We start from the raw sequence: 27,937 nt of genomic DNA, 5'->3' as shown, positions 1-27,937 counted from the left end.
GAGAGAGACTACTGAAGAAATTATAACAATAATTTTGATATTAGAATACGAAGACCTAGACAGGGATGATAGCCATGAAAGAAAGGAAGGAACAAATTTAAAAAATTACAAAGAAAGAATGCTTTGTTTTGTTTTGTTTTGTTTTATGCAATAGAAAGGACAAAAAGGAGGCAAGCAACAAGATAATTCCTAGATTTCCAAACTGGGTGACTGAAGCAGTAACAGTATCATTGAAAGTGTCTGCCTTCATCTCCTTTTTAAATTTTTTATGCCCAATACTCAAAACAGTGCCTAGCATAAAGTGATGAACAGTAAATATTTGAATGAATGAGAGAAAGTAGGGGAAATCAGAAGGTTACATCTTAGATATGTTGTGTTTTTAAAGTAACAGTAGGACAACCACAGGTGGAGGATGCGGCTAAAATTCTGGAAAGAATAAAGGGCCTTGGGATTTATAACATTTAAGAGGAAAGAACCAACTAAATAGAAGGAGCAGCCTCAGAGATAGGAAAACAACAAAAATGTACTTTCATGAAAGCAAAGACAGAGCAGTCCCACAAAAGAGATAGTTATGTGCTTCAGAAAAGCTGAAGAAAGTGAAGACTGGAAATGATCTTTGGATTTAGAGACTGAAAGGCCAGGAATGATCTCGGACAGAACAACTTATATTGAGCATTGACGTCAAAGTCCTAACACAAAGGGTGTGAGGAATGAGTAGAGATAAATTTCCCCCACAGAGCCAAAGGAATAGAGGCAATGTGGTCATCTGAGATGGTCATTTAAAAGAAATACACTGGGCAGCCCGGGTGGCTCAGCGGTTTAGCGCCGCCTTCGGCCCAGGGCATGATCCTGGAGACCTGGGATCGAGTCCCACGTCAGGCTCCCTGCATGGAGCCTGCTTCTCCCTCTGCCTGTGTGCTGCCTCTCTCTCTCTTTCTCTCTCTGTAATAAATAAATAAAATTTAAAAAATAAAAATAAAAGAAATACACTTTGTTTTTTTATATAAAGACATAAGCGTGTTTTTAGGGAGAGAAAGAAAGATCCATAATCCAAAACACTTGTCAAATTTTAGTGTGCACAAGAATTGGAAGAGAATCTTGTTCACAAGGAAGGTTGCTGGCACCACATATAGGGAATCTGATTCGGTGGATGTGGGGACCAGATACAGGTTTCCCCTGCTATCTGAAGGTAGAACATTCCTAAGAAAGCTTTTGTAAGCTAAAATAGAATAAAGTGAAGAAGTGGGGCACCTAGGTGGCCCAGTCCATTAAGGATGTGTCTTCTACTCATGTCATGATCTCAGGGTCCTGGGATGGAGCCCACATCAGGCTTCCTGCTAAGTGAGGAGAGTCTGCTTCTCTTTCTTCTTCCCTCTGCCCGTCCCCACTGCTTGTTCTCTCTCTCAAATAAATAAATAAAATCTTGAAAAAAAAAATAAAGTGAAGAAAACCATTGATTTCTTGGAAATCATTACCATTGATTTCCCTGGAAAAAAAATGTGAGCATTCCTAGACCTAAAAAAATAACTTAGGCTTTTCTGTATCTTAAGACATATCTTGCTAATAGATGCACAGGATAAGTTGAAATAAAGCACAGAAGCTCACAGATACAGTTCAAAGCTGTGGTGGCTTGATGCTGAGTATAGTTTGGGATATGTGCTCCTTCTATAATGCCCTGCTACAAAACAAATGCCAAACACTATTTCCCTTTTCACCATTAAAAAATATATATATATTTGTAAATCACTTTTTTTTTTTTTTTTTTTTTTTGTAAAAGCAAAAATCCTCTTTGGATTTCTTCTGATTAGTGAAAACTAGTACTAATGTAGGTCTTTTGTAAAAGTGAAGTGATATAATGCAAACTTTCAAAAAGTAAAGATTACCTGTATTGGCACTTTAAACAAGTTCCTGCCCACACACACACCCCTACTCCACCCCACCTCCCCTACCCCCCAGAAGACTCTGATGTAGTTAAATTCTAGAACCACACTAACACTGGTCCAGGGAGTGAAAATTGAAGTCAAAAGAAAGGGGTAGGAAGGGAATTTGATTTTTGAAAAATGAAAGGTAGGGGAGTTTGGGAAAAAGAAGGAATTCATCTTCTTTATTTTTTAAAAAAGAGATTTTATTTATTTATTTATTTATTTATTTATTTATTTATTTATTTATTTATGAGAGAGAGAGAGAGAGAGAGAGAGACAGAGACACAGGCAGAGGGAGAAGCAGGCTCCATGCAAGGAGCGCGATGTGGGACTCGATTCCAGATCTCCAGGATCACGCCCTGGGATGAAGGTGGCGCTAAACCACTGAACCACCTGGGCTGCCCTCATCTTCTTTAAAATAAGCTGGAAGAGGGGCACCTGGCTGGCTCAGTCAGAAGAGCATGTGACTCTTGATCTCAGAGTCGTGAGTTCAAGCCCCACATTAGGCACAGAGTTTACTTAAAAAAAAAAAAAAAAAAAAGATTTGGCTATGTCAATTATATCTCAATAAAACTGAAAAAAATATTTTAAAATAAACAGGAAGAGATGGTACAGAGAAGTTTGGGGGTGATGCACTGAGCTTCAAAGAGGTTTTCAGGTAGAGAGGAGGGCAAATGAGATTGCTTTATTTGCATGACCTTGATTTTTTTCCTGTAGGTGGGAAGAAAGGTTATCTACTCTGGGCAGGCATTAGAGAATCTGAGGAGTGTTGAAAGGGTCTGAAAATGCTGTGGGGGATGCAGCAGAGAGGACAGAGGAGGAATATAAGCAATACTGAGCAGTGTCTGGCTGCTGTTAAATTAGGTGGCATGGTCAGCAGTTACCTGACATTTTTAAAAGTGAGGAATAGCCCTGAGAACATGTTTCTTCTCTTGGTTATTCATCATGATTCCATCATCTGCAGATTTATATCTTTTTTATGTTTTTAGCCTGACCCACTTCATGGAATAATGAAGTTCATAAATTTACAAGATATCAAGTATCTAGAACTTACCAGACTTACAACTGAAAAGGTACTTCTATAGTTTGCTAGAACAACAGCTAATTTATGAAGCACATCTGTGTGCCAGGCATTGTTCTAAGCTTCTTGCAAGAATTAACTCATTTAATAACTTCCCCAAATCCTATGAGATAGGTACTATTTATTATCCCCATTTTACAGGTGAAGGAAGGGAATCACAGAGATCAATCAGTAACTTGCTTGAGGTTACAGAGCTAGTTAGTGGCACAGACCCAGGCAGACTTGTTCTATACCTCACTTACTGTGCTCCTAACCACTGGTCTCTGCCACTTTTCATGGCCCTCATGTTAAGGATAACTTTTCAAACAGCTTAGCAAGTTATTTTGCATTATCTTGATTAACTTGTGTTTAATAGCAAAAATATAACTAAGTGAAAGGAAAGAATCAGCTCTATGTACAGTCAAGTTCTAACATACTTGTAGTTAATTCATAGTGTTAAGTTTGAGTATTTGAGAAAAATGAATATGTTTTCTGGTGTCACCTTACCAGAGTGGGAAAGGCATAAGAAGGGCAGTTTTTGTGCTAGATCTTTAGAATCTTTATAAATAAAATGTATTGAGTTCTCTAATGTTGGCTCTGGGCCTTGGTGGGTAGTAAAAATATTTGGAAACTTGATAAAAATGATCAGTTATTGGATCCTGAAAATAAAAATGTGTCTGCTATTTCATTTCTTAAAAAAGGTTTCCTATGCTAAAAGGGTTATAGTAAATTTAAAGACATTAATTAGTGTTAAAAATTTTTTAATATATATATCTCAAGTACTCAATACTAATGGGTATCATATTAGTGCAGATTCAGGCTGTCCAAAGGCTCATTCATAGAATAAAATTTTAAGTCTCTTTGGGTGTCAGTAGTAACTCTTTCTGATTTAATTCCTTTGGGGGGCTCTGTGAAAAAAAAAATGAGTTAAGAAAAGTTGAAACAGCTGTATTATCACTATGACAAGCAGCCGGCTGTGGGATTAGAATACACAGGAGAGCTGTGTGATGACTTTCTTGCTCTATTTTTAAAGAACTCTGGCTAACATAAATCTTAAAACATACTCTTCTGGTAGTTATGTTCTATAAAGTCACTGTGAGTGCTGGTATAGTAAATATTGGATCATTGCCCCTGGCGGAAATACAGGGTTCAGTTCCTAGGAGTCTCTGGTCACATTTTGTCCACCTGTCACTGTATTACCTTGGTATGTATATGTATGTGTGTTTTAAAGATTTGGTTTATTTCTTTGAGAGAGAGAGCAAGCTTGAGTAGAGTGGTGGGGCGGCAGAGGAGAGGGAGAAGCAGACTCCTTGCTGAGCCCATCATGGGGTCCCAGCCCAGGACCCCAGGATCATGACCTGACCTCCAGGAGCCACCCAGGTGCCCCTTTATGTGCGTTTCTCTTTAAAGACACTACTATATATTGTTGACTCAATGTTAATGAATTATTGAGCTTAGGAACACTAGACAGCACATCAGCACTATACCTGGGTCATTTTAAACAGTGAAATCACCAACAAAAAGCACAAAAATAGAAAAACATGGCATTAAGAGAGCATAGAAAGGACACTTTTTTTTTTTTTTTTTTTTTTTTTTACTGTATTGTAGCTGAAATAAGATAGAAGATTACCTAGTTTGACTTAAGCTGGAAATGTGTGTTGGGCGACTCAAAATTTTTGCCATTTGGCACATGCATTATGTCTACAAATGACCACAAAAGTACCATAGCTTATTTAGGGGTTACAAATAAATTTTAGTGAGTAGGAGTATTTGCAAGCATGTAATCTGTAAATAATGAGGACCGTTTATGAATGCATTCTAAGGGGGATCCCTGGGTGGCGCAGCGGTTTGGCGCCTGCCTTTGGCCCAGGGCGTGATCCTGGAGACCCGAGATCGAATCCCACGTCGGGCTCCCGGTGCATGGAGCCTGCTTCTCCCTCTGCCTGTGTCTCTGCCTCTCTTTCTCTATGTGACTATCATAAATAAATAAAAATTTTTAAAAAATGCATTCTAAATATTAAAACGAAAAGTAAAAATAGAGAACCTTCTTGCCCATTCTACCATTTCTATTCCCGCTCCATCTTTCCAGAAGTAACCAGTCAGTTTTCTGTGCATTTACATATATGTGCACTTATAGAAGTAAATATGTATTGTTTAATAAGTGGATCTCATGATACATACTGTTCTGTAGTTTGCTTTTTTTTTTCTCAAGATGTCTTGGAGATCTTTCCACATCAATATGCACAGAATAGTCTCATGCTTTTTTAATATTCTGTGGTGTGCATGTACCATAATTTATTTAACCATTTCTCTATTCATAAGTATTTAATTTTTCACTATTATAAATAATTTGCAGTGAATATTTTGTACCTATTTGTCCATATGTACAAGGCTTTCTTAGGATTACATATATAAAAATGAAATTGCTGAGCGGAGGGGTATATACACTTTAAATTTTGTTAGGAAGGTAATTGTGTCAGTTGGATCCTCTGGGAAGCTGACACTGAGATGGAGTTAGAACTGCAAGCAGTGTTCGAAGTGCCTATGAAAAACAGGGAGTGGAAGCTAAAAAATAGGACAGTAGTCAGATCCTAATGCAGATCTGAGTCTCAGCCAGCTCACTGGGGCACTTAGGAGTAAGAGTGCCTCTTACAGGAGCTGTATCTTATTGGGAAGAGATGGCTAGCCCCTAGAACTCCCTCATGCTCAGTTATTGACAAAGGACTGCCTGAGAGGAAAGTGGCTCCATCTTGAAAAATAAGGTGACTCTTAAAAGCACTAACTGGAGGCCAACTGTACCCTTTGGAGCTAAACCGCAAGGCATCTTCAAGGGAGATCTTAGTGTACCAAGGTAGCCACCACTGCAGTATAGTAGAGCCTACAGGATGATAATGGAGGCTAAAGCCAAACTCCTTGGCTTCAACATCTTTGTGTAGATGTTGTTCAACATCTCTATGTCTTAGTTTCTTCATTTATAAACTGGAGAGGTAATAGTACCTACCTCGATGTGTTCAAAGAGATGAAATAAGCTAGCATATCTTAAGCACTTAGAATAGTATTCAAGGAGCACCTGCGTGACTCAGTCAGTTGTGTCCAACTCTTGATTTCAGTTCAGGTCATGATCTTGGGGTCCTGTGATCTAGCCCCATGTAGGGCTCCCTGCTCAACTGGGAGCCTACCTCTCCCTCTCCTTTGCCCTCCCCTGCTTATGTTTGCTCACTCTCTCTCTCTCAAATAAATAAAACCTTTTTTTTTAAAAAAAAAAAAAAAAGAAGAAGAAGAAGAGGACTTTCCTACTCCAAACTTAGTTTTTGCAAACTTCGGCTTTGCAAATCATCTTGAATTTATTTTTATCCATAATTTAAAATAGTTTCCTTTTTTTTCCCTGATGCTTTGAAATGGCATTTTTACCATGTTCCAAATTCTTACAAGTGTTAGATGAAAAGGTATGGATATTTTTGAAGGTTTTAGTATGTGTTGCCCAATTATCCTGAGGAATACATTTAGAAATTTGTCATATTAGAAAATGTTTTATTGCATCCTCTACCCAATTTTTTTTGTTTAGTTTTTATATTTTCAGTTTTTTCCAAGTTAATAGTCAAAAAATAGAAATGTTGTTTTGGTCTGCATTTCTTTGATTACTAAAGTGAATGTTCAATTACTAGAGTGAACATTAAAGTATATATATAAATATATATATTTATTCATGAGAGACACACAGAGAGAGGCAGGCAGAGACATAGGCAGAGGGAGAAGCAGGCTCTATGCAGCGAGCTCAATGTGGGACTCAATCCCGGGACTGTGGGATCATGCCCTGAGCCGAAGGCAGACGCCCAACCGCTGAGCCACCCAGGCATCCCAAAATATATATACTTATAATGCTCTGTATGCCATCTTCTATGAATTGTTTATTCATATTCTTTGTCCTTTTTTCTTTTTTTTCTTTTCTTCTTTTTTAAAGATTTTATTTATTTATTCATGAAAGACCCAGAGAGAGAGAGGCAGAGACACAGGCAGAGGGAGAAGCAGGCTCCATGCAGGGGAGCCTGATGCAGAACTCAATCCCAGGACTACAGGACCATGCCCTGGGCTGAAGGCAGGCGCTAAACCGCTGAGCCACCCAGGCATCCCTCTTTGTCCATTTTTCAACTTTGGTGTTTGGTTTCATGTCAATTTGGAAGGCCTCATTATATATAAATTATATTACCCCTTCATGTGTATTGCACAGAGGCTATTGTTTAAATTACATTCATGGTCTTTTTATTAATAGAGTCTGACTCTGCATATTTAGACAGGTCTATATATTTCTATATTTCTCTACTTCTAAGACTACATAATTCAAATACTTTCCTTTTTTTTACTTAAGTGATTTTAATTTTTATATTCATCTGCCATCTGCATTAATTCATTTCTTCTTTTCTAAATAGTGGATAAGTTGATTATCCAAAACAGTTTACCAAATTATCTGTCCTTTTTTTCTTAAAGAATATTTTATTATGTTTTGTTTTAATTTTTATTTAAATTCAGTTTGCCAACAAAAGGTAAATTATCCATTCTTTCCATTGATTTCTAATGCCATCTTTTATAAAGTTGTTGATCTGTTGAGGTGTGTTTGCTTCTGTTCTATTGATTGGTATATCTGTTTTGTGGCTAGAGAGAATTCACCTTGGAAAGCACTCTATGGAATGATTTTTTCAAACATTGACTTTAATTTTGGAAGTTAAAAGGAAAATCCCTTGTAAGCTAGTGTAAGTGAAATTAATTGCATTAAGTTCTGCTTGAGTGCCTTCTGTCAACATTCTGCCTTGTGGTCTGTAAACAACATACTTGATTAGTTTTTGAGGACATGAGATAATGGTTGTTCTTAAGCTGCTACAGAGCTAGAGATAGAACTGTCCAAAAGAAGTATCAGCACCAGATACTTTGTTATTTAAAATACTAAACTCCAAAAGAAAATAGTTCTAGTGTTTAAAAAACATCTTTGTTGCCAAATGTAATTGGATGTTCTTCCTTAGGTCTGATCATCTCTTTGATTAGAAGCAAGTATTGAAAGTAAACCTATCTCTAGAGCAGGAGTTCTCAAAAATACTCAGGATAAAATATCTGTAGCTCAAATCATAGGCAAATAGTTAATTTCTTTAATATTTAAAGAGTTCTTCTACTTCAATAGGGAATTATCAACAACTCAATTTTAAAAAGCAAAGGATGTGAACACATGATTTCAGTAGTTTCTACAAATGGCCCTTCAAGTTGTTCTGCCTCTGGTAAGAGAATACAAATGAAAAAATAGAATGATAAAAAAGTAAATACAGTGAGATACCATTTTTCACATATTATATTGGCAGAGATAGAAAGGTTGGTAAATATTGTATTAGTGAGGATGTGATGAAATAAACACAAATTGCTGGTTGAGGGCAAATTAATATAATTTCCATGGAGGACAATATGGGAATATTTTATATTCACATATTACTTAATCCAGAAATTTTATTTCTAGGAATTTATTCTACAGATACAATTTCATATGTGAAATAAATTTTATAGCAAATATATAAGACTGTTCATTGCATTAGTGTTCAAAATAGGAAAAGATTAGAAATTAATAAGGGGAAATACTGGAGAGTCCTCTCAATATAAAACTTTGTAAATAAAATATGGCACATCTGTATGTTAGCATACTATGAAGCTTTTTTTTTTTTTAAGATTTTATTTTTTTATTCATAAGAAGCACAAAGAGAGAGGCTGACACATAGGCAGAGGGAGAAGCAAGCTCCTTGTGGGGAGCCCAATACAGTACTCCATCCCAGAACCCAGGACCACACCCTGAGCCAAAGGCAGATACTCAACCACTGAGCCCCCCAGGCGTCCCGCTATGAAGCTGTTTTAAAGGAGTGAGGCAGCTCTATGTATTCTAATTTATAAACTCCTCCGTAATATATTATGAAGTAAAACAGCAAGGTACAGGCAGTATCAGGTGTTGGTAAGGATACAGAGCAACTGGAACACATATACTGCTGGTAGAATTGGCACAACCACTTTGGAAAACAATTTGGCATCATTCATAAATTCAAGGTGCATATGCTTTATGGCCTGGTAGTTTTCTTCTTGTCAATAAATTCTAGAGGAACTCTTGCTCATTTGTCTATGAGACATAGTACTGTTTATAATCATGAAAACAGAACAATAGCAACAGCCCACTAGAAACACCTGAAATGTCTGGAGTAGAATAAATAAATTTTAGAATACTATACAGCAGTGCAAATGAATGAATTACAGCTACACAACAGTCTGAATGAATCTTAGACAGTCATGTTGGATAAGAAAAGCAAGTCATGTTAGTATACCCATAAAATTCTGTTCATATGAAGTTTGGAAACACAAAACTAAATATGTTGTTTAGGAAAAAAAATTACAAAACTACAAACAAGGAAATTAACAAGCACAAAACCAAGGAAAGTGATTACCTAGGGGGAGAGGAATTAGGGAGAGCACGTAGAGGATTCAAAAATAATTATTCTTTCCCCTTAAAACTGGCATGTGGAGGGGGGCACCTAGGTGGCTTAGTCAGTTAAGCGTCTGCCTTTGGCTTAGATCGTGATCCTGGGGTCCTGGGATCCAGCCCCATGTGTGGCTCCCTGCTCAGCAAAGAGTCTGCTCCCTCTCCCTCTGCCCCTCCACCTACTCATGTGCTCTCGGTCTTTCTCTCTCTCTCTCTCTCTCAAATAAATAAGTAAAATCTTAAAAAAAAAAAAAAAAACTAGTTTGTGGGTACATGGGTATTCATTATATCATGGATTTTTAAATTTTATGTATATGTTATATTCTTTATATTATTTAATAATTTTTGAAAGCACGATATAAAACATAATATGTTACTATCTTACATGGACATTTTAAAATAAAGAATGTGCACACACATATAATCATACATTATCTCTGTAAGATACACAAGAACCTGGTAACCGTGTTTGTTGCTTCAAGGAAAATCAACTGGTGATTGGAGGTCAGTCACTGAAAAGAAATTTACTTACTGCTCTACATTACACCTTTTGTACCTTTTGAATTTTTGTAGCAAATGTATATAGTACATACTTATATTTTAGCTTAAAAATATGCATAGGAAAAGGAAAGGAAAGTCATTTATCATTTGTGAGATGGCTGGAGAAAGTCCTGTATCATTTCTACCATTGGTGACTTTGCAAGTTGTGCCAAATCATAGATGAGATGAAAGTACGCGTTTGTTTTTTTTTTTTTTTTCAAGATTTTACTTATTTATTTGAGGGAGAGTCCGTGGGAGAGAGAGGGAGAGAGAATCTGAAGCAGACTCTGTGCTGAGCACAGACAATGAGATCATGACCTGAGTCGAAATTGAGTCTGATGCACCTGACTTGAGTCCCCACAGGTGCCCTGGAAGTACACATTTTTGTTGACAAGCTCTTTCACTTCTCATGCCAATTTTTCCTTAAGGTTAAATTCCATGGAATATAATATATTTGCCATAGATGAGTGATATTCTACTCTTAGCCCAGATCTAAAGCTTCACTAACCTTTCTTCTCTATATTACGCAGTGAGGAATCTCGGAAGATTTCCACAAGTATTTTTAATGTCTTATTGAAGCTGTGTCCTTTCTTAATTCTCTTCATATCTCAACTCTTAGTAAACAGTACTTGCATTTATATTAGAGCAATGCCTAGTAATTTGAATACATATGTATCTCACCAAAACATTTATTCAGACCCTGTCTGTATAGCAAAATTCAATCTTTCTTCCTCTACCTTGAGTGTTTAGAAAAAGAATCTACTAATTGAGCATTTTTCTTCTTTCTAAAGACTGTTCACAAATATTTTTCCACATTTTTAGGGGAATACTTTGGGTCTTATTACTTAATTAAAATTATTTTAAAATGTCGAAGGCATTTGTCTTCGTTAATCACTAAATCCATTCTCTTTCTTAAAGTTGTTTTTTTTTTCTCTCTTCTGTTTGTTATCTTTGGTATAAGTGATTAAAACACTCTAAATGTCACCTGTATCTAGCTCTTTTTTTCTTTAATTTTATTTATTTATTCATGAGAGACACAGGCAGAGACATAGGCAGAGGGAGAAGCAGGCTCCATGCAGGGAGCCTGATGTGGGACTTGATCCCAGGACCTGTGATCTCAGGATCACACCCTGAGCCAAAGGTAGACACTCAACTGCTGAGCCACCCAGGCATCCCTGTAGCTGACTCTTCTTACATTCTCTTCCTACTACAAGACTCCAGCCTTCTGAAAACTTACCTTCTTCCAATTATTTTTGAGGTTGGCCTTTGTGCAAAATCTTACATTTGTATAGTACCAGTGAGTCCATCCAGGCTTTGGTGCTATTTATACTAGGCAGCTTGGCATCTGTTGGTCACCACTGCTTCTGCTGGGCACACCATATCCACAGGCACCACTAACTGCTTCCTCTACATTAATGTTGATAGACTGGTATCCTCCAAATGACAGAATATTAAAGTTAGGTACATTGTGTTCTCCTGAAATGGAAGATATATTCCATTTTATGTTATACCTTGATTAGAGCAGTAGCAGACAGTATTGCTACTTCCTCCAGTTTTTTTATAGATATTTTATGGAACTGGCTCTCTTATCCCTGTCTTAACCACCACCACAATTTTCACATCCTCCTTGGGCTTAAATACAAATCCACAGGAGGCCAATAAAATTGATACCATACAGTATTCAGAATCACTCCTCTGTGATGGATGATAAAGGCTTAATTACCAGGTTAAATTTGCAACTTCTTAAGGAAGAGTGACCTTGGAGCCCAAATCACAAAATTTCTGTCATATATCAGGTCTTATAATGGAAAATTAGTCAATATAGGTGGATCATAGAAGAAGTTGAAGACTTTAGTCACCTTCACCTTCAGCCGACACTTCAGGATGAAAGAAATGACTTTCTAATAAGCTCTGCCTTTGGCTAATCTTGGAGGAGGAGGAGGAATTTAGCTGCCTTATTGAATTGAACAGTACAAAGTATGGGGTTGGATCATTGTCAAATTCTCTTTTCTTTTAAGCTTTTATTTATTTGAAAGAGACGAGAGGGAAAAAGAACACACATGAGCGGGGGGGAGGGGCAGGGGGAGAAGCTGACTCCTCGCTGAGCAGGGAGTCCAACTGGGCCAAAGGCAGACATTTAACCAACTGAGCCACCAGGCACCCTCATTGCCAAATTTTAAATCTGTTTGCTTATGTTCTCCACACTGTGGTCCATAAAGAGGAGTAAACCTAAAGGAACTGAGTTTGGTTCTTTTAAAACTAGGGATAGTATCCTTACTTTCACAGAGGCAACAAAAACTAGGCTATATAACCCATGCTAGACCTTGTACCTTTGCCTGGAAGCCCTCTCTTCTTGGGGAGTAGACTTTTCTAATCCCATTTCTAAAACCTTGAGTTTCACAAATGTAACCTATTTTCTGGGATATAGTGACATTAGCACTTGCTCCTGAAGCCCCAGGTCAGACATTGTCACTTCTATAGTCTTTTTTATTCCCTCCAAGTCTCTATTGCTATTTCCTTCTCCTTTTTTCAAATTAGACAAACAGAATTATGAAAATATCTGTTTACATTTCACTGTAAATATACCAAGAACTAGTATATTCCCCAGGCCACATCTTAATTAACAGTTGGCTGGCCACATCTTAATTAACAGTTGGCTGGCCACATTAAAAATACATTTCTCATTCTATTGTGGGGATACCTTTAGTTTATGAAGTAAATGAGAATATTATCAGGATATGTTCCTAAAATGTAACATGTTTTGTGGGCTTATTTAAGTGAATACTCATTTCTATTTTTTTCTTTTTTCCTCCCCCCCCACCCCTCCAATAGTTAGAAAACTAGTGTCAGTGGCCTGGGAAACTAAAATGAAAAATTATTACATCCTAATTTATCTTTTATGTTGGAGGGAGAAAATAATATGATAAAATATGGGTTATTAAATAGTAGTCATAAAGATTATAAAGAATATTCACTATTCATTCAGTTAATATTAAGGGCATTTTCTGATGATGAGTGATGTTGAGTACCTTTGCATGTTCCTGTTAGCCACTTATGTATCTTCTTTGGATCAATTTCTGCTCAGGTCCATTTAATTGGATTATTTGGGGGGTTTTTTGCTATTGACTTGTATGAGTTCCTTATATATTTTGGATCTTAACTCCTTTACCAGATATACAGTTTGCAGATATTTCTCCCATTCTACAAGTTGCCTTTTCATCTTGTTGATTGTTTCCTTTGCTGTGCAGAAGCCTTTTGATGTTGATACTCCCACGTGTCTATTTTGGTTTTTGTTGTCTTTCCTTTTGTTTTCATTAAAAAAAAAAAAAAAAAATCGTTGCCAAGACCAATGTCCAGGAGCTTTCTTCTAGGGATTTTATAGTTTCAGGCCTTTACAGTTAAGTCCATAATCCATCTTAAGTTAGTTTTGTGCATGATGTAAGCTAGGGGTACAGTTTCATTCCTTTGCATGTGGATATCCAATTCTCCCAACACTGTTTATTAAAGAGACCATCCTTTCCCCATTGTATGTTCTTGATGCCCTTGTCCAAAGGTTGGTTGACTGTATACGCATAGATTTATTTCTGGGCTCTCTATTCTGCTCCACTGTTAGTCCCTGAGTCTATTTTTATGTGAGTACTACACTGTTTTGATAACTGTATCTTTGCAATGTAGTTTGAAAATCAGGAAGTAAGATGCCCTCCAGCTTTGTTCTTTTTCAAGATTGCCTGGCCATTTGGAGTCTTTTGTGGTTTCATATGAATTTGAGGATTGTTTTTTCTATTTCTGTGAAAAATACCATTGGAATTTTAGTAGGGATTACATTGAGTTGAATCTGTAAATCACTTTAGGTAGTAGGAACATTTTAACAGTATTTTCTCCCTAATCATCAGAGATGATTAAAAATCAAAACCACAGTGAAATATCACCTCACACCTGTTAGGATGGTTATTATCAAAAAGACAAGAGATAATAGATGTTGGTGAGGATGTGGAGAAAAAGGACCCTTGTACATCATTGCTAGGAATGTAAATTGATATAGCCACAATGGAAAACAGTATGCAGATTCTTCAGAAAAAAAAACTACCATATGATCGAGCAATTTCACTTCTGGTTATGTATCTGACGTAAACAAAATCAGTGTCTTGAAGAAATATATGCATTCCCATGTTCATTGTAACATTATTCACATAGCCAAGATATGGAAAGAGTCTAAAGTCCATCAACAGATAAGCAGAGAAATATTGTTTATATGTAAAATGGAATGTTATTCACCCACTAAAAAAGAAAGAAATTCTGACACTTGTGACAAATGAATGGATGGATGAAACTGGAGGGCATTATACTAGGTGAAATAAGTCAGAGAAAGCAAAAGACAAATACTATATGGTGTCATTTGTATATGGAATATTTGTTTTTAAGTTGCATTTCTAGAAACAGGTAGAATGGTAGTTACCAGGGCCTAGGGTGGGCAGGAAATGGGAAGATATTGATCAAAAGTTAACAAACTTGCAGTTATCAGATGAATAAGTTCTTAGGCTCTAATGTACAGTATGGTCACTATAGTTTCTAATACACTATTGTGTGCTTGAAACTTGCTAAGAGAGTAGATCTTAAGCATTCTCACAGGAAAAAATTTGTGAGTCATTGGCTGATAGGTGATAATTGAATCTGTGAACCTAATTGAAATTACCTAGAAAGAATGTGGAGAAATAAAAGGTAACTTGGGAATGAACTTGAAGAACTCACTGATGATGTTCTATATAATTTTTGTTATTGAGAAGGTTTGGTTTTATAAGAAGGTCCTTTGTAATAACCTTGGCTGTTTCAACTGAAGCTTACTGTTGTGATAGAATAACCCTCTTCCTCTTGCCAGATGTATTTGTCATCTCTTTATTATTATTTGTATACTATTGATTATTTACTCAGTGACTAGATTTTGCAATGAGTTAATCTTCCCAAAGTAATGCAATTGATATTTTTAAGCATCTGGACTAGGCAATGAGTTTGTTTAAGTAAGGAGTGAAGAACTATTCTTACAATGTATTTGCTCTTAAGTGGTTAAAGAAATATTATTTTTAGCTATCTATCCAGATGTAATAAAGAAAGTTGAGTACTCCTAAGCAGTCTTTTTCTGTGAGCCATTGGTAATCTCCTTTAGACAGCTTTAAAAACAAAGAAAGTTTATTATTCTGGTGTCCTACCTGATATGGTCTCTGATTGCCTAAATTTCAGTTCGGGATTAGAATGGTAAAATATGCTCCCTCTGCTGCTAAGTAGTCATAGAAGGCAGGATAAGAAATTGATAAATTGGACTCTGTCATTAAAACATTTATCCTTCGAAAACCATTGTTAAGAAAATTTAAAGGCAAAGGGTACCTGGTTGGCCCAGTCAGTAGAGCTTGGAATTCTTGATCTTGGGGTGATGAGTCAAGCCCCAGGTTGGACATAAAGTTTACTTTAAAAAAAAAATTATAGGCAAGACTAGGGGAAAATATCTGTAAAGGAAAAGAAAAGGGTGAATTCCTCCTTCCTTAGCCTTTTGTTTTATTCAGGCCCTCAACGGATTGGATGATAGCCTACCCACACCACCACACATGTCTATACAAAGACCTGTATGCAGAGGTTTGTAGTCTGTAGCAGCTTTATTCGTAGTAGCAAACAATGTATGATTCTATTTATATGAAATTCTACAAGAGGCAAAACTATAGTAATAGAAAGCAAGTCTATCTTGGGAGCTTGGGGGAAGGGATTGACTGCAAAGGATGATGAAGGAATTTTTTGTGGTGATAATCAGTGTAATGACTGAGATGACTATGTACAGTTGTCAGAACTCACTGAATTATACACATAAAATGGCAAATTTCATTGTATCTAAAGTATATCTCAATAAGGCTAATTTAAACAATTGTGAAGAGTTATCGGGAAACCTTCAGGAAATAATTCATTGTAAAATGGGGCACATACCTAAAGAAGTGAAGTTTTTTGTTCAAAATTCCATGGATGGTGTGTTGTGGATAGAGTGTATATCTCCAGCTTCCTATTGTCACGAGGCTGCACAATCCTTTTGGCATTGGATCACATCCTGCTATCTGTTGTTGTAAAGGCAAAACTCAGGTTTTTCCATCCTGTGTAGGCCAAAACCTAGTTCTTCCCTACTATGTCTTTCTTTCCTGTCACTCTCCTTTACCACTCACAGCACTCTTCACTTCTGACTCTTCTGGTCACCAAATGTATAGGGGTTTCTCCCACAACAGACAATTCTCTGTGACACTAGCTGGGTGTCCTATAATTTTACTGAATTCAGACACTACCCAAAAATAATGTTCGATCCCACAGGTTAAGAGCTCACTCTCACAAGACTGCCCCTCACACCCCATTTCCCCCACACACACTTAAGATGCCAATCACAAGCCCAGACTATCACCTGTCCTTCTTATCAACTGGCTAAAAATTGGAGGTTCCAAAGATTCCCTCCTTGGGTTCAATCAGGGTAACACTTACTTTGGTTTACCAGTTTATTATAAAAGGACATAGCGTATATAAAGGATATAGATGAACATCCAAATGTAAGAAATGCATAGGGCAAGGGATATAGGAAGGGCCATGGAGCTTCCAACCTCTCTGTGTATGGTCTTCTCCCACTACCAACCTGGAAGCTCTCCAACCCTTGTACTTTTGAGATTTTATGGAGGCTTCATCATGTAGGCATGATTGATCATTAACTCCATTTTCATAACTTTTCTCAAGAGAATGAGGGGGGTGGGCAGGGCTGAAAATTCCCAGCTTCTAATCATGGCTTAGTCTTTCCCTTGACCGGGCCTCATCCAGGAGTCTAGTGAGTTGCCTCATTAGAACAAAAGACACTCTTATCACCCAGGAAATTACAACGGTTTAAAGAGCCCTGTGTCAGGAACAAAGGTCAAAGACCAATATAAGAACATGAGATGGTCCTAGTGTTCTTATCACTTTAGACATTACAAGGATGTTAGGGGCCCAGAGGTAGAGACCAATATATATATTTTCTATTATCTCACAATTATGCTTTATAAATTTACTTTGAGTGTTCATCTTAGCTCTCTGTATATATTATAACCTCTGGAAATACAAAGATCATGTCTATGTTTCTCTTCATACTTCCCACATTGTATTGGACAGAGAGCATGTGCTTAGTATCTGCTGAATGAATGAAATGTTAGCATAGTGCACCGTGCCTCCCAGACTTAGACAGAAGAGTCAGGACTATCTCATGGCATAGTGCCAGGCTTCTCAAATTCAGCAGAGACCTTCTCTGATGTATGGTTTCCCTAGACCACCATGTCTTTGCTTAGGAGTTCACATCTACCACAAATGTAAGCTAATTAATGGGGGATTGATGTTTTATATATTTCTGTGACAGCTTAGGTAATGTTTTCTGATGTTGGAAATTGAGGGAGATATCACTTTACATTTTCAATCTGAAGCCAAATATAACTACAGTGAGAACACAAACTCCTCTTAAAGATTAAATAGAAGAGCAGCTGTCAGAATATCAGGACTTTTGTCTTTTTCCAAAGCTCTCCATTCTTTTTTTTTTTTTTTTAAGATTTTATTTATTTATTCACAGAGACCCAGAGAGAGACAAAGAGGCAGAGACACAGGCAGAGGGAGAAACAGGCTCCATCCAGGGAGCCTGATGTGGGAGTCGATCCCGGGTCTTCAGGATCAGGCCCTGGGCCACAGGCGGCGCTAAACCGCTGCGCCACCATGGCTGCCCAAAGCTCTCCATTCTTAAATCCATCCTCTTTTATAATTGGGGACTGTATTAATGGAATAAACACTCATCTCAATGTTTAACTCATTTTCCTTGCATTTTCAAGACTTTAAACTTTTACAACTCTGATTCACTTTTAAATAATTCAATAGATCTACATGAGTTGAACAGTTATATTTTTTCATTTAAGCCCAAGAGAGACAACAAATTTAAAAAGAAGGTGGAATCCCATAGATTGTTTCTTTTCTTAAAGTAAAAATACATACTTTTGGTGAAAGAGCAATATGTCATTAATAATATTTAACATTGACCAACTTATGTTAATAATATTTAACATTGACCAACAGAGTACTGTATCGGGCATTTGTTCTAAGTGCTTAACACATAATCCATGCAACACTATGAGGTCATTTTGTTAGCCTCAATTACAGCTGGGGAAACTGAGGCACACAAAGGTTAAATAACTCGCCTGAAATCTCATTATCAGTAAGTGGTGGGCCTGGAATCTGAATCCAGAGCCTGAAGTCCAGCCACTGTGATAGGATATCTCCCAGTTAGGTCAGTGAATATGTGACCAACTAGTTTAGAGTGTGATTTTTTTTTTTTTTTTTTTTTTAAGATTTTATTTATTGGGACGCCTAGGTGGCTCAGCAGTTGCTGAGTTCGGCTCAGGGCATGATCCCAGAGTTCCAGGATCAAGTCCCATATCGAGTTCCCAGGGAGGAGCCTGCTTCCCCCTCTGCCTATGTCTCTGCCTTCTCTCTGTGTCTCTCTTAAATAAATAAATAAAATATTTTTAAAAGATTTTTTAAAATCTTTTTAAATTTACATCTTTAAGAAAATTTTTAATCTTTAAAAAAATATTTATTTATTCATGGAGAGAGACAGATAGAGCATGTGTGAGGAGGAGAGGGAGAAGCAGGCTCTCCACTGAGCAGGGAGCCTGATGCAGTCTCAATCCCAGGAACCCAGGATCATGACCTGAGCCAAAAGCAAATTCTTAACCTACTGAGCTACCCAGGCACCCCTAGAACGTGATTTATTATCAGAATTATTTTACTTACATAAATTAAGAGAGTATAATTTCTTTTTTTTTTTAATTTTTTTTTTTTTATTTATTTATGATAGTCACAGAGAGAGAGAGAGAGGCAGAGACACAGGCAGAGGAAGAAGCAGGCTCCAGGCACCGGGAGCCCGATGTGGGACTCTATCCCGGGTCTCCAGGATCGCGCCCTGGGCCAAAGGCAGGCGCCAAACCGCTGCGCCACCCAGGGATCCCGAGAGTATAATTTCTTAAATAAATTATTTTGAATTATTTAATATTGAGATATCAGCTAATTGGCAAAAGAATATTTTGACAGACCTGGAAGTCATACAATGGAACCTTTGCTATACCACAGGGAAGTTATTTATTATTTGTGACTTACCCTACAGAGTTCTTTCTAAGAAAGTGACACTGCACATTTTCCATATGATGCAAATAAATATACAAATATGAGTGCTTATTGCAGTGTTTGAGAGTAGATTTTATTCACTTCTCAGCCTTTTGGCTAAGATCAAGTGGAGAGTAGAGTTTAAATAACCAAAAAAGTTTCTTAGAGATGGGAAACAGAATCTTTGTGTTCTTGAGACAAAGAAATGGAGATATTTCTTTAAGGAGGATGAACTGGGAGTGGTGTATTCCTTGAACATTTACGAGAAATGTGGGAGAAATGTGGGTGTGGGAGGAAACTGTATTTTAGAGTGAGTAAAACTCAAAGGAATCACTCCTATGAACTGACAAAAATATTGTCTCCCACTTTGTGTTGACCTCCTGTGAAGACTCCTCCTCTTAGACTCACTCTCACTTGTGCTTACAAAGTTGTAATTAAGTCTGCTCTGATATAAATCTAAATGTTTCTGATGGTATTTTTAGGAATACTATTCCTTATTTAGTGAATGGTGTTCAGGAAGTCAGCATCATGCAGCAGGAATAGTTTAGGGGTGGTTAATTGAAAACCTGAGTTTTAGTTCTGGCACTGCTAGCTACTTTCCATCCTTGGACTTAGCACGTAACCTCTCTGGGCCTCAGTAGTCTTCAAACCCTAACTTGGGGAGATTAGGACTGATGATCTTTGAGATCCCTTCTAGCTCTAAATTCTCTAATTTTATGGCTCCTTTTGGCCAGGAATTTTGCATGATTGAAAGCCATTCTGGTCTGCTGTATTGTTGACTTCTTGATCATTGTCCACAGACGAACCTTTTCAGTGATTGAAGGCTAGAGTTATTAATGTTCAGCCCTTTTATTAAAATACTTTTGTAGGGATCCCTGGGTGGCGCAGTGGTTTGGCGCCTGCCTTTGGCCCAGGGCGTGATCCTGGAGACCAGGGATCGAATCCCACATCAGGCTCCCAGTGCATGGAGCCTGCTTCTCCCTCTGCCTATGTCTCTGCCCCTCTCTCTCTCTCTCTCTCTCTCTCTCTCTCTCTCTCTCTGTGACTATCATAAATAAATAATAAATACATACATACATACATACATACATACATACATACATACATACTTTTGTAAATGATTCTGCAACACTTTTTTGCCCACAAAAACAATTTGGGCTACCAAATTTGTTTGATTTTATTTTCTTTATCCATATCCTCTCCCTTAAACCAGCTCACTTCTACATGTAAAACATGGAGACTATTCATTTAAGTGAAATGAATGTTAAACTTGTTTAACTGCTACGTCAGTCAGTACTCCAGTATGATCTGTTGAATTCTTCCAAGGTGGTTTCTCATGATACTTTCATTGAAATGGAAAAGAAAATGGAGACAGAGTAATTTAAGTCCCATTTTAGTTCTTTTTAAAAAAATTATTTATTTATTTATTTGAGAGAGCACAAGTGGGGGACAGAGAGAGGGAGGAGCAGACTCCTGGCTGAGCAGGGATCCCAGAACCCTGGGATCATGACCTGAAGCAGAAGGCAGATGCTTACCTGACTAAGTCACCCAAGTGCCCTGCATTTTAGTTCTCTGCCTGATATATTTTACTCTAAACCCTTTGGCATTCTCTAATTTATTTTAGATCCAGAACATGTGATTAAATTCATACATGGTGGAAAGACTTCATAATGTGTAATATAAGTGCAATGAGTAACTTTCTTTAAATCGGATATGTAACATTCTACAAACATTTTAGAATTTTATTTTTTTTTTTTTTTTTTTTTTTTTTTTTTTTTTTTTTTACATTTTAGAATTTTAAAATATAAAGTGAATGCATAGGGATGCCTAGGTGACTCAGTTAATTAACTTGATTTCAGTTCGGGTCATGATCTCAGGGTTGTGAGACCAAGCCCCCACATCCAGGTCCGTGCTGGGCATGGAACCTACTTAAGATTCTCTCCCATTGCCCTTTCCTCTGATTCATTCACTCAAATAAATAAATAAATAAATAAATAAATAAATAAATAAATAAATAAATAGCACAGTTTTTTTTTAAAGGACAAAATTGTATGAATTTATCTACACTTACATAAGACAGTGAAAAGTACAAGGGTTGAGAACCCCTTGTACTTGAGAACCCCACTCTACCCTCCAATCCTATTCAGCCAGAGTAGGCTATTCAGCCATGTAAGAAATACTCTCCCACATATTTTTCATACATTGTATGGACAGTTTAAACATTGTGGTGAGCTTTTCTTTAATGACTTCATGCATTTATATATATTAAGAGTTCCAATTATTGGAATTGTAATAGGACAGATTCTGGTACCATATTGTTCATGTTGATAAGGCAGATTTTAAAATAGAAATTCACTGCTGGTTTATGTTTAATGTATTTATAGGATTAGACCCAATGCCAAGTTTATGGAGCAAGGGCTAACAGAATAAGCTACAATGAGAGGACAGTGTTAGTATGATTTAGTCAATTTTAAAATGAGATATGACCTCTGAACTACAGTCCTACTTGCAAACAGCTGGTAACAGTTGTATTTTAAGTAGAGATGGAACAGCCAGTAGAGTTTAAGGGAAAAGAAAATCAAACTAAAAAAGATTAATGATTGTTCTTTATTTACTTGCTCTCTAACAAAACATGTAATTTCATTCTGTTAACAAAGCATTCTCAATCTCAATGTTCCCAGCTTGCTATTCCTATAAAATTTGTTTCCAGAGCTTTTATTTCAGCAAGTCTGAACTTGCCTTGTGCTTAATCTTCAACCTGAATGATACACCAAAGCAGTTGGGCAGGAGAGTGATGTCCTGAGTACTTTTTACGACTAGCAACCATAACAACCATCAGATGTCAACCTTTTTATTTTAGAATATGAGTTTCACGAGTGTATCATTGTGTCTACTACTTCCCTGTGTTTGTATTTTTTAACTAAAACAAAAATATCTCATTTACTTGTAACCCTGAAGACATGTAATAGTTATTTAGTGCTTACAGTTGCATTTGCTTGCAAGTATTATCTCATCATCTTATTTAATTCTCACAGAAACTTAAATATTAAGTCATTATTTTCCTGAAGAAGCAAGTTTAGGAAAATTAAGGGACTTGCCCTAAGTGTGTCAAAGCTGAGATTCATATTGTGACCTGTTGGGTTTAACTCCTGTGATAGTGGACTAGAGACTTCTGAAAATCTCCTCCTCCGCAAATGTACTGAGGACACTGACAAAAATTGTCAGATCAACTTTTTCAGAACTCTGGAAATTAACTAAGGCTTACAGCAATCAAGGAGTATTTATTTAAGAAAATCACCTGAATCTTGGCAATAACAGCAAGCTTTGTGGCAGTTTAAATTGCACTGACCACACTCCCCTCCCCTCAGCTACACAGTAACCTTGAAAGCCAATAGCCTTGGTATTGGCTGGTAGCAGTGTAAACCAGCAGCTCAGCAACCACTTGAGATGGCAAATGAGTCTGGTCCTTCTTAAAGCCCCATCCTCAGAGAATTGCTACCATTTGGTATGTCAGCTCACTGAGAATTTCCTTAGGCCTTACGTTTATTTGACCAGATTTGGAGCTTGCTCTGTCTCAGTCCCAGATATTTGTTAGAAACAATCGGTAGCAGTTGTTTCACATTACAGGTACCTGGGGCACCTGAGTAGCTCAGTTGGTTGGGCATCTGCCTTTGGCTCAGCCCCACATCGGTCTCCCTGCTCAGTGGGGAGTCTCTTGTCCCTCTCCTTCTGCCCCTCTCCTCCCAGCTCATGCTCTATCTCAAGTAAATAAATAAAATCTAAAAAAAAAAAAAATTTTTGCAGGTACCTGAGATGTTATCATTTGACACTAACAAAAGGCTAACCAAAAAACATAAAGGAAAAACTAGGGAACAAGATGTCCAAAGGAATCTTTAAAAAACTTCTAGGATTCTAGAAGGCTATACACATATTTAGGGCTTTTCACATATCTAGGAAAGACTTATGAAGTCCTTAATTAATGTCTTGCCTCTAGCTAACCTTGAGGCTCTGTGCAAGCAGAAAGTGAGTACTAAAGCAGAGTTGTAAATTGCCTGTTGGAGCTTTGAAAATGTACCACAACAGACACAGAAAGCAAAGGCTAAGAGACACGTTGATTCAAGGCATTTAAAGAAATCTCATTCCAGGGGTACCTGGGTGGCTCAGTCAGTTGAGCATCTATTTTTGGCTCAGGTCCTGGGTCCCAGCCCCACAGGAGGCTCCCTGCTCAGTAGGAAGTCAGCTTCTCCCTTTCCCTCTCCTACCCCTGCTCATGCTTTCTCTCTCAAATAAATAATAAACAAAATCTGAGAAGAAAGAAAGGAGAAAGAAAGCTTATTCTAGCCATTAGCTGACTTCTAAGCTAATGGACAGAGACTTTAGAGGCCGCATACAACAATGACCCAAACTTTACAGAACTATTCCAGGAAAGTCAGTAAACAAACAGTAACAACAACAAACCCTGGGGAAGGGAGGATTTGATTTCCATAGTTGTCATATTGTATATTTTACATTTTCAGTCTTCAGCTAAAAATTTCAAGACACACAAAGAAACAGGGAGGTATGCCCCATACATAAGAAAAGTAAAAGCAATCAATAGATACTGCCCCTGAGGAAGCCCTGACATTGGGCTTACTAGACAGAGTTTGTTTTTTTAAAGATTTATTTATTCATTTATGATAGAGAGAGAGAGGCAGAGATACAGGAGGAGGGAGAAGCAGGCCCATGCTGGGAGCCTGACATGGGACTTGATCCCGGGACTCCGGGATCGCCCACTGGGCCAAGGCAGGCGCTAAACCGCTGAGCCACCCAGGGATCCCCTTACTAGACAGAGTTTAAATCAGTTGTTATGGGGCGCCTGAGTGGCTCAGCGGTTGGACCCCTGCTTTCAGCTCAGGTCGTGATCCCGAGATCTGGGATGGAGTCCCACATCAGGCTCCCTGCATGGAGATTGCTTCTCCCTCTGCCTCTCTCTCTCTCTCTCTCTCTCTTATTCATGAATAAATAAATAAGTTTTAAAAAATCAGTTATTATAAGTATGTTCCAAAAAATAAAGGAAACCATGTATAAAGACTTAAAGTAAGAAAACAGTATCTCATCACATAGAGAATACCTAATAAAAAGATGGAAATTATATAAAGAAAATAGAAATTCCTGAGCAATAACTGAAGTGAAAAATTGGCAGAAGATTCAGCAAATTCAAAGACAAAATCAATTGAAATGATTTAATCTGAGGAGAAAAAATAATAAAAAATGAACAGAGCAATTGAGAGACCAATGAGACATTATCAGGTTCTCCAGCACTTATATAATGGGAGTTCCAGAAGAAGAGAGAAAGAAGGGAGTTGAAAGAATATCTGAAGAGATAATGACTGAAATCTCTCCGGATTTGATGAAAAATTTTAAATCTGCACATTCAAGAATCTCAACAAATGCCAAGTAGGGTAGACTTTAAGTAATCCACACTCAAATCATAATTAAAAACCGATGACATAAAACCCTGAAAACAGCAGGAAAAAAGTGAATTTTCATATACATGAGATCCTCAATACTATTAACACCTGATTTGTCATCAGAAATCTTGACCAGCCTCTGCCCTCTGTAGCCAGGTTAGCAAGCACTTACTGGACATGATTAGCTCTAATAGACTCTGTTGGGTCTGTGTGTCTGTTACAAGCCCTGTGTTTCCAATTTTCCGTGGCACATCTTTTACTTGTGGTGATGACATGCCTTATAATGATCCTCATTGTGGCAACAGACATGCTCACACTGGCTGTGCTAAATCTTTTCAGCGGTGTCTGGATCTATAGATGATGAGAGTCAAAAGCCTCTTTAGTTAAGATACCCCCCTCTCAACAGAGAAAGACTCATGACTTCCTTTTGTGTGTAATGATACACAGGTGAGCTACCGAGAGGAGTGTGGGATGCTGTAGTTCCTAGTTTGGCTTCCTTTTTCCTATTGTGTGCAAATCTTTTATTTGCTGGATTGGTTACCTAGGAAACAGCTTCAACGTAAAGATGGATTGGCTGTTTGAGAAATGGAATTACAGGCCCCTCACAGAAGCAAAAGACCTGTTGGGAAAAAATAATAATAAAACAAAAATCATTGAACGGCTGAGCTTGTGCTTAATTATCAATTAGTGTGCTTTAGGAAATCACTAAGACAAGGTCTATAGAGGAACCTATTTAATGCGATGCAGTTTTAAATTTAGCTTGTTTTTAATTTTTTTTAAGTTCACCAAATGCTTTATTAATCCCTGCTTTGTGCCCACTGCTGCCAGCCATTCTGGGGGTTACCATTGAAGAGAAGGTTCAGTGCCTTCCTGAAAAGCTCATTTTCTGTTTGAGGTAAAAAGAAGTTACCTTAAAATCAAATACATGGTTGTGTGATACAGACTAAATGTATCCAGAGAATTTGGAGGATGTAAAGATCTTATCTAGTCAACATAAGGGAGGGATTTGAATCTACAGGCAGGAGATTATTCTTGGAGGTAAAAGATAAGGTTTAAAGACCCGATGTGAGTTTGGGTACTAACAGTACCTGAACTTACAAGATGTAATAGTAGCAGCACAGGTACCTTTGCAGATCCTCTCCCCAGGCAGCTTATGGAAAATATGTGACCATGATATAGACTATGTTGACCTAGACTCTTACTCATGAAAAAGAACTTAAACAAGAATGTTGACTCTTTGTACTAGCTTGTATAATTTATTTAAGGAAAGTCTATTTTCACTAAAAGTGTGACAGACTATTAGCTTTTGGACTCTCTGACCACTTAAACAATGCTGGGCACAAACACATTCAATAAAATGTTTGTGAATTGATTTTTTTATATACAGCATATCTTCTGGCTATCAGCTAGCTTTATCTTTCTTTTCTTCCAGAATGTAACTGCTGAGTATTTGATCTTGATTTGTGCTAAGAAGGACTTTTGTATACAGGAGCATAATTCTTTTAAAACTGAACATCTGTCAGGTTATTTCCATTTGGTTTGTGGAAGGGGTAGCTCTAATTTTCATTTTCTTACTTGTTCTATTCATATTCACCTGGTGTGTGGTATGCCAGTCAGGAAGAGAAGCAAGAGGAATCCCACTCAGAAAACTTAACAGTCTTTAAGCACAGGAGGTTTCTTTAAATTTGAGCCCTAACCTCTTGGCCATGTCCATAAACAGAAAGTAAGAGGTAACATAAGATACTCAGAAATATTTTGGAGGACAGATATTTTAGTTATGATTTACTGAATGTACAATTTTAAGTATTTGCCAGCAAAAAGTAATTATCAAATGTAAATCTAAGTCCATTAGAGTTACCAATAAAACTTTCTTTGTATTTTAAGTTGTAAAGTAAGTTACTGCTGTAATCAGAATCCACAATATTGCATTTTTCAAAGGACCTTCATTGCCTGTTGTCTATTTTTATAGCAATTACAGTATAAGAAAAGGGATAGTGACTATACAGGGTAATTTGTTAGAAGTTTTTTGCTGAATGATCAAGAGTAGTTTCCTGTTCATTCTTGAGCACTGCTGTGAATACTTTATTTCCAAAATTATAATAAAATGCTTTATCATAATAAGACACCCTCTGTCCCCTAAGTTTTCTTTTCAAGGAAACTTTTTAGTGTTTCAATTTAAAAACAGTTATGCAACTTCCTGATACCTACTCACCCCTACCCTCTCCCTTTTTCTGGTTCAAGCAATTACCATGATATTTTTAAGGTTAGCAATTTAAGTATCAAAACTTTTAGCTGACTTCCTTTTCTTCAACCTACTAAGTCTCTCAAGCAGCAGCTAGAAAGAGGGATAGTGTGTGGCATTATTATGAAGGTTTGCTCGCTTCCTATTCCCCTCTAAACCCCCATCTGCCTCAATCCTGCTGGAGATGATCCCACAGTTAGAATGCTGTTTACACCTTTGCAGAAATTACAAGACGGGCCTAATTATTAGATGATTTGAGAGAAAAAGGTACTACTTGTCTGAGTTTTCTTCTCCCACTTGATCAAAAGAATCAGAATTAGCATGAGAGAGAGGGGGAAAAACTACAACTCAGCTTTGAGAAAGCTGATTTTTTTGCTTCCTTTTCTTTGAATACATTGCCTTATTTCTAAAAATGTATCAGTGGCAAAACACAGGTTGCAGGAGAGACCCCTCCCTCCAGCAGTCCTACCTACCCACACACACATCTGTATCCACACATCCATCTCTGCTGTCTTCTCCCACCAAGGCAGCTTCCCAAAATGCCTCTCAGAATTTCACTGACTGTCCTCAGAAAAGGCACTTGTTTGTGCCAAGTGCTATGATTTTGAGGTTAATATCTTTTTGTTGTTGGTGGTGTTTTTGTTCAAATTGAGAAAGTAATTAAGGCTAAAAAAAGATTCAGAAATCTGTTATTTTTTTTTTAAGATTTTATTTATTTATTTGACAGAGAGAGCCAGAGAGCACAAGGTTGAGGGAGAGGATGAAGCAGACTCCCCACTGCAGGGAGCCTAATGCTAGGCTCCATCCCAGCACCCTGGGATCATGACCTGAGCCAGAGGCAGACACAACCAGCTGAGCTACCCAGATGCCCCATGTTTTCAATGGTTCCAGAAATTTCTTGTGTTTTAGGCAACAGTTTTCCCATTTGCAGTTGCTCTTAAAGGGAGAAATAAGCAATTTTCACTCAAAAGTAACATTTGGGGCAGCCCCGGTGGTGCAGCGGTTTAGTGCTGCCTGCAGCCCGGGGTGTGATCCTGG

General features: G+C 37.4%; 1 protein-coding gene and 1 long non-coding RNA gene across 4 annotated transcripts in view; one reads left to right on the top strand and one right to left on the bottom strand.

Moving 5' to 3' along the window:
- Positions 1 to 27,937, bottom strand: part of LOC111096282 — a 70,042-nt gene that overhangs the window by 22,823 nt on the left and 19,282 nt on the right. For both annotated transcript variants that reach the window (XR_005360833.1, XR_005360832.1), the window contains exons 3-4: positions 15,989 to 16,113; positions 11,259 to 11,497 (exon numbers count right to left, since the gene is read on the bottom strand). This is a non-coding gene — a long non-coding RNA (uncharacterized LOC111096282). The remainder of the gene's footprint in view (positions 1 to 11,258; positions 11,498 to 15,988; positions 16,114 to 27,937) is intronic.
- Positions 1 to 27,937, top strand: part of MOSMO (modulator of smoothened) — a 62,763-nt gene that overhangs the window by 27,854 nt on the left and 6,972 nt on the right. Inside the window, exon 1 of one of the 2 annotated variants that reach the window (XM_038540090.1) lies at positions 8,150 to 8,246. The exons of the other annotated variant lie outside the window; for it this stretch is intronic. Coding sequence (XP_038396018.1) covers positions 8,198 to 8,246 — 49 coding nt within the window. The 5' untranslated portion in view covers positions 8,150 to 8,197. Of the gene's footprint in view, positions 1 to 8,149; positions 8,247 to 27,937 lie in introns of those variants that run through there. 2 annotated transcript variants of the gene reach the window in all.

The sequence above is a fragment of the Canis lupus genome, chromosome 6, assembly GCF_011100685.1.
Source record: "Canis lupus familiaris isolate Mischka breed German Shepherd chromosome 6, alternate assembly UU_Cfam_GSD_1.0, whole genome shotgun sequence".
Taxonomy (NCBI): domain Eukaryota; kingdom Metazoa; phylum Chordata; class Mammalia; order Carnivora; family Canidae; genus Canis; species Canis lupus.
The sequence above is the reverse complement of the archived record's forward strand: the minus strand, read 5'-3'. Positions and strand labels throughout refer to the sequence as shown.